Source organism: Urocitellus parryii, chromosome 12 (genome assembly GCF_045843805.1).
Source record: "Urocitellus parryii isolate mUroPar1 chromosome 12, mUroPar1.hap1, whole genome shotgun sequence".
In the NCBI taxonomy this organism is placed as follows: Eukaryota; Metazoa; Chordata; class Mammalia; order Rodentia; family Sciuridae; genus Urocitellus; species Urocitellus parryii.
The window spans coordinates 93,220,653-93,235,452 of NC_135542.1; the positions used below are offsets into that span (position 1 = coordinate 93,220,653).

The 14,800-nt window shown below is 41.9% G+C and overlaps 1 protein-coding gene across 1 annotated transcript in view; it reads right to left on the bottom strand.

Moving 5' to 3' along the window:
• Slc4a5 (solute carrier family 4 member 5) overlaps positions 1-14,800 on the bottom strand; it is a 79,863-nt gene that overhangs the window by 43,835 nt on the left and 21,228 nt on the right. The window contains exons 4-6 of the mRNA XM_026397413.1: positions 3,968-4,128; positions 3,002-3,157; positions 1,437-1,538 (exon numbers count right to left, since the gene is read on the bottom strand). Of these exons, the coding sequence (XP_026253198.1) occupies positions 1,437-1,538; positions 3,002-3,157; positions 3,968-4,128 (419 nt within the window). The remainder of the gene's footprint in view (positions 1-1,436; positions 1,539-3,001; positions 3,158-3,967; positions 4,129-14,800) is intronic.

Consider the following 14,800-nt stretch of genomic DNA (forward strand, 5'->3'; position numbering starts at 1 on the left):
GTCACTCAGAGAGGAACCTAGGAGCCAGCTGTGGCTATTCCCTCTTCTTCCTCTCCTACTCCCACAGGTGGTTATATGCCACCTTGGTCCGTTCCTCTGTATTCCTGAATGCTGGCTTAGTCTCTTGCTTTCAGTCTTGCCCATTTCTTGTTTATTCTTCTCAGATAAAAATCTGATTATGGCCTGCTCCTGCTTTGAGCTTGTAGTGGTCCCCATTACCCTCAGAATGATGTCTGGGTACTTTTTCTGGGTTCAAGGCCCTGTTTGATTTGACACTCTCTTCCTCTAACCCTTATGCACCTGGTGAAATGAACCAGTGTTCTTTCCCTTGATAGCTCCTTCCCTTTGCCTGCTGTTTGTGGCTTTGTTATAGAACAGCCTCTTCCTCCCCCTTGTTTCTGGAAACCTGCTTATCTCCAAGACTCAGTTGTGTGTTCCCTCCTCACTGAGGTTTCTCCATTGTGGCCCATTCAGTGGGTGATCATGGGGTGGGGTGCACACCTTGACTATGACACAGTTCACACAAACCTGTAGTCACTTACTCATGCCTCTTGTTGGGGTTCCCACCAGGAAGCAGGGAGGCATGGCATTCCCATGATAATGAAGGGAAGGTCTGCCCAATCCCCATTCTGTGTACTGACCCACTGTCCCCTAGCAGCCCTATGTGGAATAACAGGGTGGGAGACTTGGGACTCAGGCATTGGCACAAAGAAAAAATGAGCTTTCAGTAGCAGAGGCCATGGACAGAGGCACATGGTCCCCAAGTCATTCCTCCAACCTGGTCAGTGGCACAGTCTTGGGCTGCACCTGTTCAAATGTCAGAATTTTAGTAAAAGTAGTTGAAGGAAAATATTCCACATTGCTTTTTGTTTTTCTCTTCATTTTCTAAGTTCTCTCTTTCCTCATAGCTCACCTGATCATCACCCCTAAAAAAGCCTGTCAGTGATCTTTCACCTCACAAGCCCCCTAATCCATTCCTAGCAAATAAAAGGCAACAACTCTGCCCACATTTCTTTTTCCTGTTGGAAAGATTGTCATCAGGGATGGAAATACTGTCTAATTGACCTGCGGGGAAAGGATCTCACCTGTTTTTAATTCCATTTCTAGGAAGACTTTTCACCAGAAAACAGGGCAAGTCATCATTTTGATGAAAACAAGGTTTAGACTAAGAGAAACATGCCTAGAACACAGGGTTGGTATCAGTTATGCCAGGGATTGACTTTGAGCTCCATTGTTCAGAGGAATTATTTGGAATAGTATAGGAGTCAATCAGACCCTCAGAACAACCCAAATTAGAGTAAAAGTTCAATTTCTCCTGGTACATGTTCTGCGAATTATAGATAGATCCTGTCCTCCACCTCCTCCATCTATGAAAATATGGTCATTCCATAGCTGTCATGATCAGAACGAAGCTGTCACTGAGTGGTAGAGGACACACTCACGCAGATGTCCATAATTTGCGCTCTGCCTCATCCTCAGGTCCTCAGTGGAGCGGTGTAGACTTGAGCCAGCTGCAGGGCTCCGGGCAGGACTGCGATCTGGGGCAAGAAGAAGACACTTGGTTCTGGAAGGCTTGCACAGTGCAGCCTTTCCGATTAGCAGGCTATTCCTGTACAGTTACTTCAACTAAATAAAGCTTGCTGCACAAGTGTGTCCTTTTCCTTTCCAGAAGTCAGTTAATGGTCTGAACAAGATTACAGAGGAAATATTTGCACTGTTGAAAGTGATAGACAATTGATTAAACTGGTGCCAGGTATAGTAGACTACCTGGACTCATGCCTGAGTTCACCGCTTACTGGCTGTGTGACCTATGGCAAGTTATCTAAACTCTCTGCCTCAGGCAGTTCATCTGGGGATGAGAACAGCACCTATGCTACAGGTAATTGTGAGAATGGAATGAGTTCACAGAGGAAGAAGCACTCCCAACACTGCCTGGAACATGGAAAGTGCTGAGAATGTAGCTGCTGTTATTCTGATATGCTAAACACTTTCCTGATTTTACACAATTCATTTAAGAGATTCTTTAAGGATTTGCTGTCTTTTTCTTTTCTTTCTTTCTTTTTTTCTTTTTTCTTTTCTTTTTTTTTTTTGATGCTGGGAGTCGAACCCAGGAGTCTTTTATCATTGAGCCACTTCCCCTGCTCTCATTTATTTTGGGACAGGGTCTTGCTAGGTTGCTGAAGGACTCAGCAAATTGTTGAGGCTGGCCTCAAAGTTGCAGTCCTCCTGCTTCAGTCTCCTGAGTTGCTGGGATTACAGGTGTGCACCACATCACCCAGTCCTGAAGGGTTTTTATTAGCAACTTTATCAACTTTGTTCTGGTTCCTGCATTTATCTGACAGGTTCAGGAGGGTCAGTGTCTCTGGGCATCTCTACTGAGATACTGAACAGAGGGCTGGAGATAGACCTCTTTCCCAGGCCTAAGGCTCTGCTAATCAAAATGATACCAGCTGCCAGGCATATAAGTCCTGGAACTTTTGAGGCGAACCCAGCCAGTTCTAACAAACCCCCATGTGTGACATTTCCTGCTAAGGCTCTTAGCTCCTCTTGGGAGCTCAGTGGGAAACTCTCAGGTCCTTTCCTAAACAAGCCATCCTACCAGCATTCCTCAGTACTGTGTGCATGGGAGGATCTCCTGGGCACTTTTCTAACATTCTTCTCTCCCCCAGGCCATGCTCCAGACCAACTGAATCCAGCTCTCCAGGTAAGGGACCAGGCATTAGGACAAGATCCAACATCCCAAGTGATTGTAGTATGAAAAATAGGCCGAGAACCAACTCTCTTCCTAGGAATTGCTCTGCTCTGGTGATAAAGACACATTAGGGTGCAACTGGAGTCCTCAGAAGCCTACCAGAGAAGGAAGATGAGGGATCCCCAACAGCAGAATTTCTCCAGATCATGAAGGCAGATATTCCCAGTCACCAAGGTGGGCTCACCTGGGCATTGGGGCCTGATAATGTCCTCATATACCCAATGGCTAGCAGTGGAGAGCCCAACTTACTTGAGGTGGAGGAGACTGACTTTCCAATGTCCACTAAGGAGCGGTGGATGGGCTTCTTGGTTTGGTGACGATGCTTCCTCAGGAGGACATAACTGACCCTTTCCCGGAGCTCTGGTCGCAGGAGCCCATCCTCAATCTGCTTCTCAATGACATCATCTGAGTAGGAAACAGACATGCCTGGTCCATACGGGACAGAATGGACCCAAGGTGAGGGTCTTCAATTTCTCCTGTTATTAGTGGGACTGAAAGTGAGCTAAAGGTGACAGGGGATGTGGAAATTGTCCCAGCCTTGCCACTAACTGTGGAAACCTGGGAACATCACAAACAGTCTCTTCATGTACAAGAGCGTGTGCCTGTCTCTGTGTTTGTGCATGTGTATATAGAAGCACCTATCTTTCTGTCAGTGTTATGAAAATCCCATGAAATAGAACATATGGAAGTGTCCCAGGAAGCACAAAGTACAGTTATTAAATAGTTTTAGTCCTAAAATGGATTTTTTAAGAAAAGTATTTTGGGCAAAATACTTCTGGCAAAATCAAATGTGCTAGAGCAAAACACATAGACATTTTAGGGAGGATAAGGCAAGCCACTTCTTCCTTCTGACACTCCGCTAAGTGGCAGCTAATTTCCTACAGATGAACAATGATCCATTTTACCCTGAAAAGAAGCAGGTTGTCATGGCCATACTTGTCTGACCATGGTCGGAGTACTCTCTCTTATTGCTGCATTTCTGGACAGCATTTCAGAGGATGATCTTTTCCTCCCTGAGGGAGCTATACATGGAGCTGAATCTTGGAGGAGCTGGGATGCTGATTGGGAAACATCACAGCCAAAGCTGGTCTCTGCAGAATCAGGCAGGTGTCAGGGATGAGCCAGTCACAAGACTTGCAGATGGGCACAAGGCAGGGAGAGCTTCCCTGGTTTTCAGGGACCCCAGGAGAGATGTTGTGGCGGCCCCCACCTCACCTATGATCTGTGGTAAGGAGCCGCTGTCCAGATCCAGCAGCACTGTCCCCGTCTGCAGGCAGGTACGGAGCTCAAAGAGGCTGTGCAGGGACAGCGTGGACACATGGGGCTTGCTCCAGCGTTCGCCTCCTTCCTCGACCTTTTCTTCAAACTTTATCCACCTGGAAGGGGTAAGGATGGGGTTCAGCATGGCCAGTCCCTCAGGAGGAGGCCCCACCTGGGTATCCCCAGGAGTATGTAGATCTGTGGGCCCATGTTGTTGGGAGCACTGGCTCTAAACTCATGAACGGAGGCTCTCTTGGGGATCCCTTCACTATCCCCACACCTCCTGGTGCTGTCATGCTAAGGACAGGTTGCATCCAGAGAATGACCTTGAATAAGCTTGAGGAATCTTTTGGGGTAATGAAAGTGTTTTAAAAATTGAAATATGGTGATGACTGCACAACTCTACATTAACTAAAACTTATTTACCTATACACTTAAAATTTGATACATTTAGGTTATTCTACAACGATATTGTTCATTTTGTTTGTTTTTTAAGTCTCAACTGGAACCTGTTTTATCCTAGGCAGGTCAGTGTGGTGTTCTGGTAGAAGGAAATTGTTCCTTGACAAAAGTATTTCCTTCTGGGTTCTGCTGCAGAGTCTGAGGTTTCCAGGCTTTTTCATTCTGGATTTTGGCTCTGAAAGTTCAGATTAAAGTCCAAATGTCACTTGGAGAAGGAAATAACTTTAACCAGGAATGTGTGCTTCCATGAAGACTGGAAATCACAAGTTTCATGGAGATGGTGGAGTGGGAAGACCCTGGAGAGCAGGTAGAGGCAGCAGCACATCCTGTCCTTCCCCATCAGAGGGCAGCTCTGGATAGCCTAGAGAACTGCCAAGGGATCCAGGTGTCCAGGCTACAGACTCCAATTAGCAGAAGATTCTATCTGCCCCAACTGAAATCTCAAAGGAGTATTTTTGGACCTTAACTATCTAGTTCTGAAGTTACTCAGAAAAAGTAAATGCCTGGGGAGGGTTGGGGAAAGTTTTAAAAAGACAAGAAATGGGGATGGGACATACCTTAGCAGATACAAAAACTTGCTGGTGAAAAGCATAAGTAACTAAACAATGTGATCCTAGGTCAAATATAGAAAAAGGGACAAAAGGAACAGTCTAGAAACAGAACTTGGGTTTAGATGAAGGAGTTGTTTAAAAGTTGACCAGCCTGGAAATAAAAAAAATAATAAATCTCTCCTTTTCACTGAACAAAATAAAATTCTTCATTAATATTAAAATATAGAAATAAATCTATAAACAAAAACGTAGATGTACAAGAAGAGAGGGTTAGGAGAGCATTATAATCTTGGTAGATATTGTGGAAAAGACATTCTAAACAAGATATAAAACCAAAAAGGAAAAATATTGACAGATTTGATTACATAAAAATAAAATAAATACAACCAAACTTCAGTATAAAAAAATAAGCAAGTTTGAAGAAAAGTAATGCCCTGGGGAAAACATTTGTGTCAAACAGAACATGGAAAGACAATACCTAGAGGATGGGGTTGTGGCTCAGTGGTAGAGTGCTTGCCTAGCATGCATGAGACACTGGGTTTGATCCTCAACACCACATAAAAATAAAATAAAGATATAGTGTCCACCTAAAACTAAAAAATAAATATTAAAAAAAGACAATATCTAGTAGAGCATGGTGGCTCATGCCTGTAATCCCAGCAGCTCGGGAGGCTGAGACAGGAGGGTTGTGAGTCCAAAGCCAAGCCTCAGCAACTGTGAGGCACTAAGCAACCCCGTCTCTCATAAAAATACAAAATAGGATGGGCTGGGGATGCGGCTCAAGCGGTAGCGCTCTCCTGGCATGCTTGCGGCCCGGGTTCGATCCTCAGCACCACATACAAACAAAGATGTTGTATCCGCTGAGAACTGAAAAATACAAAATAGGCCTGGGATGTGGCTCAGTGGTGAGTTCAATCTCCAGTATCCACAAAAAAAAAAAAAAAAAGACAATATCTATAATAGAGATCCTTCAAATTAATAAGAAAAACACAAATTATCCAATAAAAAGAAGGTGACCAAGAAACAAATGAAAAGATGCTCAACTTCACTAGTAATCAAGAGCTTCTACATTATTACAAATGAACTAACATTCTTTCATTTCTCATAAGAAGTAAAACAGAGAGAGAGATTTTTTTAATATTTATTTTTCAGTTCTTGGCGGACACAACATCTTTGTTTGTATGTGGTGCTGAGGGTCGAACCCGGGCCACAGAACCCGGGCCGCACACATGCCAGGTGAACGCGCTACCGCTTGAGCCACATCCCCAGCCCTGGACAACTTCTTATGTTGGTGAACATATGAGGACAGGGCCACTCATGTGCTGCAGGGGTAATGGCACAGCCTTTTTATTTTATTTTATTTTGTTGTGCTGGGGATTGTGTTCAGCACCTCACACTAACCGGGGAACATCCCCAGCCCCTGGCATGGTCTTCTTGATGTGGGAAGCTTCTTTCCACTTTGTGTGCATGCCTTTTGACCCATCGGTTCTGTTTCCGGGAGATTATCACAGGACTTCAATTGCACATCTATACCCAGTAATATGCATACAAAGTGTTCACTGTAACTTTATCTGTTAGGAAGAAAATACTGGAAAAAACCTCTCTGCCCACCAGAACTTCAACTATTTGCATTGTGTTAGGCATATACCAAACATAGCTACACACACACACACACACACACACACACACACACACACACACACCAGTTTTTCAGCAGAAGCATGGTTCCATCAATTCCACACATCCATACTGCAGAATGCCCTCCAGAGGTAAATAAAAATCATGAGAGTGAATTATACATACCGATAGATGGGACATATCCACCCCATTTTATGAAAAAGAAACACACACACACACACACACACACACACATCTGAAAATGCCTAGCAAAAAATTTTTGAAGTATCTATTACCCATAGTTACTTTTGAGCAAGGGAGTAGGCCTTTGAGGGGGCAGGATTTAAGTTAATTTGATTCTATCTGGCAATTAGTGTAGTAAGAGCCCAGTCTGTGGAGCAGCACTACCAGGTTTTGAATCCCAGCTCCATCAATTCCTAGAGTGGACCTTGGGTGAATTCCTTAATCTCTTATCACCTTTGTTTTCTTCAGGAATAATTGTGACAGCAATCAGTGAAGTGCCAGCACATAAAATACACTCTGATAGTATTAGTTAATAAGTTAAAAAATACAGAATACAACTCTTGTGATTTCAAAAACAATAAAAAAGAAGAAAGTAAAATCATTCAAAGTGTTTCCAACCAGATGACATCATGGATGATATTTCTGACCACCATTCTAGATCTTTACATTAACTAACTTTACATTAATGGCATCACAAGGGCCACAGGGCATAGAAGTTAGTGAGCATTCTTTCATGTCCATAAATATACACATCATTTTAGAGTCTTTTAAAATGTTCATGAGCCCTTACATTTCATTAAAGTCTCTCAGATTCTATAATTTGCATTCTTTTTTTCTTTTGTTTGTTACTTGAAAAACTACACATTTGTATTCTTTCATTTACAGTTGAACATCTTTTCCTTAGATTTCCTCTTCACATAATTGTATAAGTCCTTTGCATTATCAGTATTTAATTCTTAATTGAATACAAATTATTTGAAACAAGTGAACCAGGAAGCTGGCAAGCCTTGGGAGAATTAGACACAAGATGGTAAGATTTGATAGGAGGAGGCCTGAAATGTGAACACCTAAAACAGGGACTGGAGACAGAGTTCCTTGGAGACTTCCAATTTGCAGCTGAGTTTTTTCATTGGAAAATCCATTTTGGGAAACATCATTTAAATTATGTTAGATCCAAGTTTGTATAACATCAAAAAGTTTTATTTTGTATTAAGAGTTTTCAAGGAAGAGATCAGTAGACAAATCCAAATGTTTCAACCTTTCTCCTATTCAGATTGGCCCCAAATTTGCTCAAAAATACACGAACATTTGATAATACTCCTAGGCCTTAGGTATGTAATAAATTTTGTATGTTCTTTCTGCTGTTAAAAATATACAAGATAGCCAGTGTGGTGGGGCACGGCTGTAACCCCAGCAACTTGGGAGGCTGAGGCACAGAAGGATTGTGAGTTCAAAACCAGCCTCAGCAGATTAGCAAGGCACTTAGCAACTCAGTGAGACTCTGCTTCTAAATAAAATATAAAAAAGGCTGGAGACTTGGCTCAGTGGTTAAGGGTCCCTAGGTTTGATCCCTGGTACAAAAAAAAAAAATACACAAGATAAATTATACTGTCAGCTTGTTGCCAAAGATGCTTCTGCTACTACTCTACAGCCTTACCCCATCTACCAACTCCAGGGTGTTATGTGGCTCAGTTGGATTTGTTGCTGTCTACACTATCTCACAAATTTCCTATGCTGGACATCCTTAGTATCTCTCCCCTAACATCCATGCTTCGACTTTCTGCCTGTGCAAACTCAACTTCATCTGTAAGGAGTGGGTAAGAGCACACCATCTCTTTGAGGCCCCTTCTATTAACTCCAGATAGCAAAGATGAGGTACCTTCTCTGCTTCCCAGAACTTCAACTATTTGTATTGTTATCATACATTAACTCCATGCACACAGAGACAAGGGCACCAACCCACCTGAGCACAATCTGCTGAAAAACAAAGTTACCTGTCTCCATGGTCAAGGTATTGCCAGAATCCTACTACCAGAATCCTAAAAACTGGATTTTTAAAAATTCCAGGATACTAGAGAACTTCACCAGGACAACATTTCAGACCCTAAAATAACAATTAATTGTAGTCAATACTGCTTTCAGTTTTGGTATTTAACAAATACCAAATAGATATGAAGCCTCTTGAGGACAGGGACCACTGTTTTCCTCTCTGATGTCCCCAAATTATTTCTCCTTAAATGCTTCCCCATACTACCTAAGGGTTGTGAGACCTCTGTGATCACTTTGGGTAAAGTTTGGCCATGACAAAATGACTGTGAAAAACAAAACTGCTTGAAACTCAGGCTGTTTAGTATACTTTAAAATACTCAGAATGGTTGGGTTAGGGATGCACTCAGTGGTAGAACTCTTGCCTAATATGCATGAGGCCCTTGGTTGGATCCCCAGCATTGCAAAAAAAGTCCTAAAATACTCAGAATGGCATAAGCAAGACTCATCATAGCCTAGCAACATCAAGCATGTATGCACAAAGATGAGTGGGATATGAGCGGCCTTCTGGTGGACGTGTACACCTCCATCTATGAAATGGTCTTGTAGAAAAGCCAGGCTGGCTGGGCGTGTTGTGTGGTGGTGCATGCCTCTAATCCTAGCAACCAGGGAGCCTGAGGCAGGAGGATTGCAAGTTTGAGGCCAGTTTGGGCAACTTAATGAGAACCTTATCAACTTAGTTAGACCCTGTCTCAAAATAAAAAGGGGTAGGGATATAACTCAGTGGTAATGTACTCATCCCATTTCTTTATTCAATTTAGTACTGGTTCAATCCCCAGTACCAAAAGAAAAATCAAGTCAGACTGGAGTCAGACAAGCTTGGACCCAACCATGAATTTATAGGAAACACAGGGGGCAGAGGAGCATGTTAAACAATCTCACAGGTATGCAATGAACAAAATGTGGAAAACCAGACCAGACAAATGATGCAGTTCATTTAATAACAAGTGCAAGTGGAGAAAAAAGGAAGGGGAAACTGTGGACTGAAAACGATTTAAGAGATATATCCCCCAATGTAGTGGGTTGACCGATTGCATTTATGAAAAAATATGAAATGATCTGGGAAATATGGATATTGCCTGGATAATTTGGTGAAATTAAGAATTCCTATAATTTCTTTTTATATATGACAGTGTTATTATAAAAAGAAATAGGAGGCTGGGATTGTGGCTCAGTGGTAGAGCGCTTGCCTAGCACGGGCTGGACCTGGGTTCGATCCTCAGCACCACATAAAAATAAAGGCATTGTGTTGTATCCATCTACACCTAAAAAATAAATATTAAAAAAATAAAAAAATAAAAAGAAATAGGCCTTATCTTTTAGAGACACACACTGAAGTATCTACAGATAGATTGATATGGTGTCTGAAAACTAGTTGGGGAGGGGAATAGAGGGATAAGATTGACCCTGAGTCAGCTGGTAACTGTTGAAGCTGGGTGATGAGCTTTCTACTGCATTTTGCTTTTGTAGAAATTTGAATTTTCCATAATAAAAAATGTTCAAACTGTTCTAAACTGAATAAAGAAATGGGTTCTTTAAAAAGTCTCTGGTCAAAGACAGGCTTAGAAATTCATGGAAGGCTGATAAAATGGTTAATGTAATCCCAAACAACTCATTGCAAAGTGACCTTTATACCATAGTTGGCTTCAATATGTGGGGAATTAGAGTTAGAAAAGCAGGTCAAGTGGAAAGAAATGTCTCTGGGTTGGAAAAAGACATTTAGGGACTTCGCTCAGGCCTGGGCAGCTGGGTAGATTCCGCCTGTGCATTTGCCAGGGGCCACACCAGGTGCCCCTTTCTCGTCTTGGATGGAGCTGAACAGAAACTTGAAAAGTCACATGTCACAGAAGGCTGTTCTCTGTCACGCAGAGGGCATCCAGAACTGAGGCTTTTTCTATACCTAGTAACTTGGTCATAGAGACAATTGGAGGTCACTGCTGTTCTGTTAATAAAAAGAGCAGAAGAAAACATCATGGGGTGAGCCACCCAGGACAGCCAGAGCTTCCAACACTCAAAACACAGACTGTGAGAACAGGAGGCTATCTGCTTCAAGGAAGATATGGAAAGGGCTAAACACCAAGAGACCTGAATTCTAGTCCCCCCCCACCCACCACCTCAGGTGGAGACCTGTCTGGCTACAGTAAGTATCAGCGGTTCTCAGCCTTGGTTATATTAGGATCATCTGACAGATTTTTACAGATTTCCATTTCCAGACTGAAACTCAGTCTAATTACATTAGAATCTCAGGGAGCAGAGAATCAGACATCAGTAGTTCTTTGAGAAGGAAATAAAACGATCTGGCATTAGGTGGATTTGAGTAAATCTGCAGACAATAGATACATATTGTGATCAGAGATAAGGTACTTTCTTTCTATACCTACTTTTTATATTATTATTAAAGTGTGTCCTGGTTAGTTTGTCAAAATAAACAAAAATGCAACTTTTAATGTTAAGGCCGTGTTGTCTCAAACATTTGTTTGAAGAATTATATTTGTGTGACTTTGTTTCTTTCATGAAGTTAAGTTTATTCACTCCAAATTTGCAAAGTGCACACCCACACTGTGGCCATTACCAATGTGGCCTTAGACTTGATTCTGTACAGACCATTCTGTAGCTCTCCCACTCCATCCCATCACCCATCACCATCACCCAAAAGCCTGACTCCCATGTGTGGTTACAAAGCATCAAGACATGTTTTTGCTTTCTGCCTAAGACCTGTTGTAAAAACGTTGTGACTTTAACAGATCCATTTTTAAAAGTAATATGAATGTGAGTTTTTCTCCATTATCCAGCAAAGCTATTTTACTTCACAGGTAAGTCATATCAGGACTCTGAATTACTCAGCAGAAAATGAAAACTCATGTTAATTCACTTATGATCCAATTAAATTTTTTTCTAGGGATGTCTGAGGAAACATCAGGTACTCTCTAGTGTCTGTCTTTGAAATAGTTACCAAGAAATGATCTATGGAAGAAATTTTTATTTTCAAAAGGGAAACACTTAAACAAATTCTGGCCCATTTTTACCATTTACTTGGTAAATCCATACTGGATAAAAGCACAAGCGTGAAAATATGCATGTGAGATAATGTAACAAGTTGTTTCTACAAGTGTTAAGTGTTAAGCTACAAATATGGTGTATATATTCACAAGCCAAACTTAGTAGTGAATCTGAAAATTATAACATATAAAAGACCAGGTATCCATAGATCTGGTGTCAACACACATAAGAAATTTAAAAAGTACCAAGAAGGGGCTGATGAGCACCAGCAAGACCTCACAGGCCTACTGAGGTATTCACCCTAGTCTAGACTCAGAAATTTGTCTTTTTAGCCAGGTGCAGTAGCACACGCCTTAATCCCAGAGGCTTGGAAGGCTGAGACAGGAGGATCATGAGTTCAAAGCCAGCCTCAGCAACAGTGAGGCGTTAAGCAACTCAGTGAGACCCTGTCTCTAAATAAAATACAAAATAGGGCTGGGGATGTGGCTCAGTGATTGAGTACCCCTGAGTTCAATCCCTGGTACCCCCACTTCCCTGCCAAAGAAAGAAAGAAAGAAATTTGTCTTTTTAGTGTCCCAGAGATGATGAGGTCCAGACAGGATGACTAATGATAACCAAATTCATGAGGGCTACTAGATAAACCTAAAGGCCAACTTATTTTATTTAAAATGAGATTTATAACAATTTTAGAGGCCAGCTACTCTTCTAGCCCTTGCATTCTCTTCTTTTAGGCAGATGCACAGGGAAAGCTAAATTATCATCAGTAAGTCCCTTAGTATCAGAATGAGGCACATTAACTAAGTAAGTCAAATGTGTAAGACTTAGAATAAGATGTCTGGAAGCCTCCATCTCTGAAGATGAGATATGTCTGAGACCTGGACCAGAAAGATGGGGCCCTCAATCTTTGACTGTTCTGGAAAGAACCCACTCTCTCCCATGGCTGAACAACTCCCTGTGATTGAAATCCTCTCCTTTTGCTGCCCAAGAGCTTTGGCTAAGGGCCTTGGTGAAGCAGGGAGTTCAGGACTTCCTGGAGAACCACCCCATCCCAGAGAGGGAGTAACTGCCGCCATGCATCTGGCAAGGTGGGGCAGAGGTATACATTCCAGGAACTGTGGTGAGTGGAGAGGGTTGGCCTCTGCTCCAAAGCCCACCATCAGGTAAAAAGTCCATGATGCCTTCATTCAGAGGGGAGGGGATCCCACAGCTAAATGAGTGCCGTCAGACAAAGCTACTGGCAAATCATGAACTGGCTCCTTCAGGGAAAGTCTTCTGGAACCAAACCTCTCTAAGGGCCCCTTGTCTGTGTCTAGGAGGTAGCTGTAGTTACCCCATGGGAATAGTGTTCACAGGCTCGTCAGTCTCCCTCAGTGTCTGCTGGAACCTTCTCTTCACTGCTGTCAGGAGAGGCCTGCTCTTCCACTAGGTCTTCTCTCTTCCACCTCTGCTATTTAGGTCCTAGTCCAAGGCTACTTCTTTCATGGTGAGGCCTCCCCAGGGGCCCAGGTTTCAGAGCTTGCTTCTTCCTCTGTCTGCCATTGCTGTATGTGTCATTTATCACATAGCATTACTAATAATGAAAATGACAGGGGGTGGGCTCTCTATCTTAGACTAATGGCTAAAACTTACTGAGCACTTTCTAGGTTCTAGGTGTATGCTAAGTGCTTTACATGAATTATTTCATGAAATCCTCAAATCTATCCCATGTTCTCATTGTACGGATGAGGAGACTGAGACTCTTAGAGATGAGAAGCCTGCCTAAGGTTATGAAATTTATGAGAGACAGGGTTTGAGGGCAAGGCCTTTGAGCCTGTGTTCTCAAAGGCCTTTGAGCCAGTATTGACCCAAGTTTTACTGTGTCTGAGTACACACCTGCCTTTTAAAATATCTCAGGGGTTGGAAACCATGCCTACTTGGTTACACGCACCCACAGCCTGTTTTTGTATGTCTAGATGGCTAGGGAACTCTTTGACATACTTACTGGTTGTTAAAAAGAGGAAAATTGAAGGGAGAAGAGGTATAGGAGGAGATCATTTGTGAGCAAAAAAAAAATAATAATAATCTACCTGGCCCTCAATAAAAAAATATCTGTACTAAATCATTAGTACTTTTTAAACAGAGTCCCTTTAAAAGGTATAATCACACATTGATGGTGGGACTGCAAATTGGTACAACCACTCTGGAAAGTATAGAGATTGCTCAGAAAACTTGGAATGGAACCACCATTTGACTCAGTTTATACCCAAAAGACTTAAAATTAGCATACTACAGTGACACAGCACATCAATGTTTATAGCAGCTCAAGTCACAACAGCTAAACTATGGAACTAACCTAGGTGCCCTTCAACAGAAGAATGAATAAAGCAAATGTGATATATATACACAATGGACTATTACTCAGCCATAATGAATCGTGAAATTATGACATTTGCCAATAAATGGATGGAACTGGAGACTATCATGCCAAGTGAAATAAGCCAATCCCCCCAAAACAAAGACCAAATGTTCTCTCTGATATATGGATGCTAACACACAATAAGAGGGAGGGGAGGGAAGATAGAAGTTCATTGGATTAGACAAAGGGGAATGAAGGGAAGGGAGAGGGAATGGAAATAGGAAAGATAGTAGAATGAATCAGAAACAACTTTCCTATGTTCATATATAATACACAACCAGTGTAACTCTACATCGTGTACAACCACAAAAATGGGAAGTTATACTCCATGTATATGTCAAAATAAACTCTGCTGTCATATATATATATATATATTCTGTTTATATATATATATATATATATATATATATATATATATATATATATAAACAGAACAAATAAAAAAGAAAACAATTAAAAGCCCCAATGTCCCTGATTTTCTGATAAATTATTTTCTGCAACTGAATTTCCTCATGCTGAGAGTGGAAACTGAGCAACTGGCCCCAACGCCTGGGCAGGTGCCAGCAAGGGTTGAAAAACTGAAATTATGCCATCCCTCTGGCTAGCACAGCCTGGATAAATCTATACATACATATTTCCTGACTTTTAATCCTATAAATTGTAACATTCCCACAGGATGGTGAAGGCAGATTA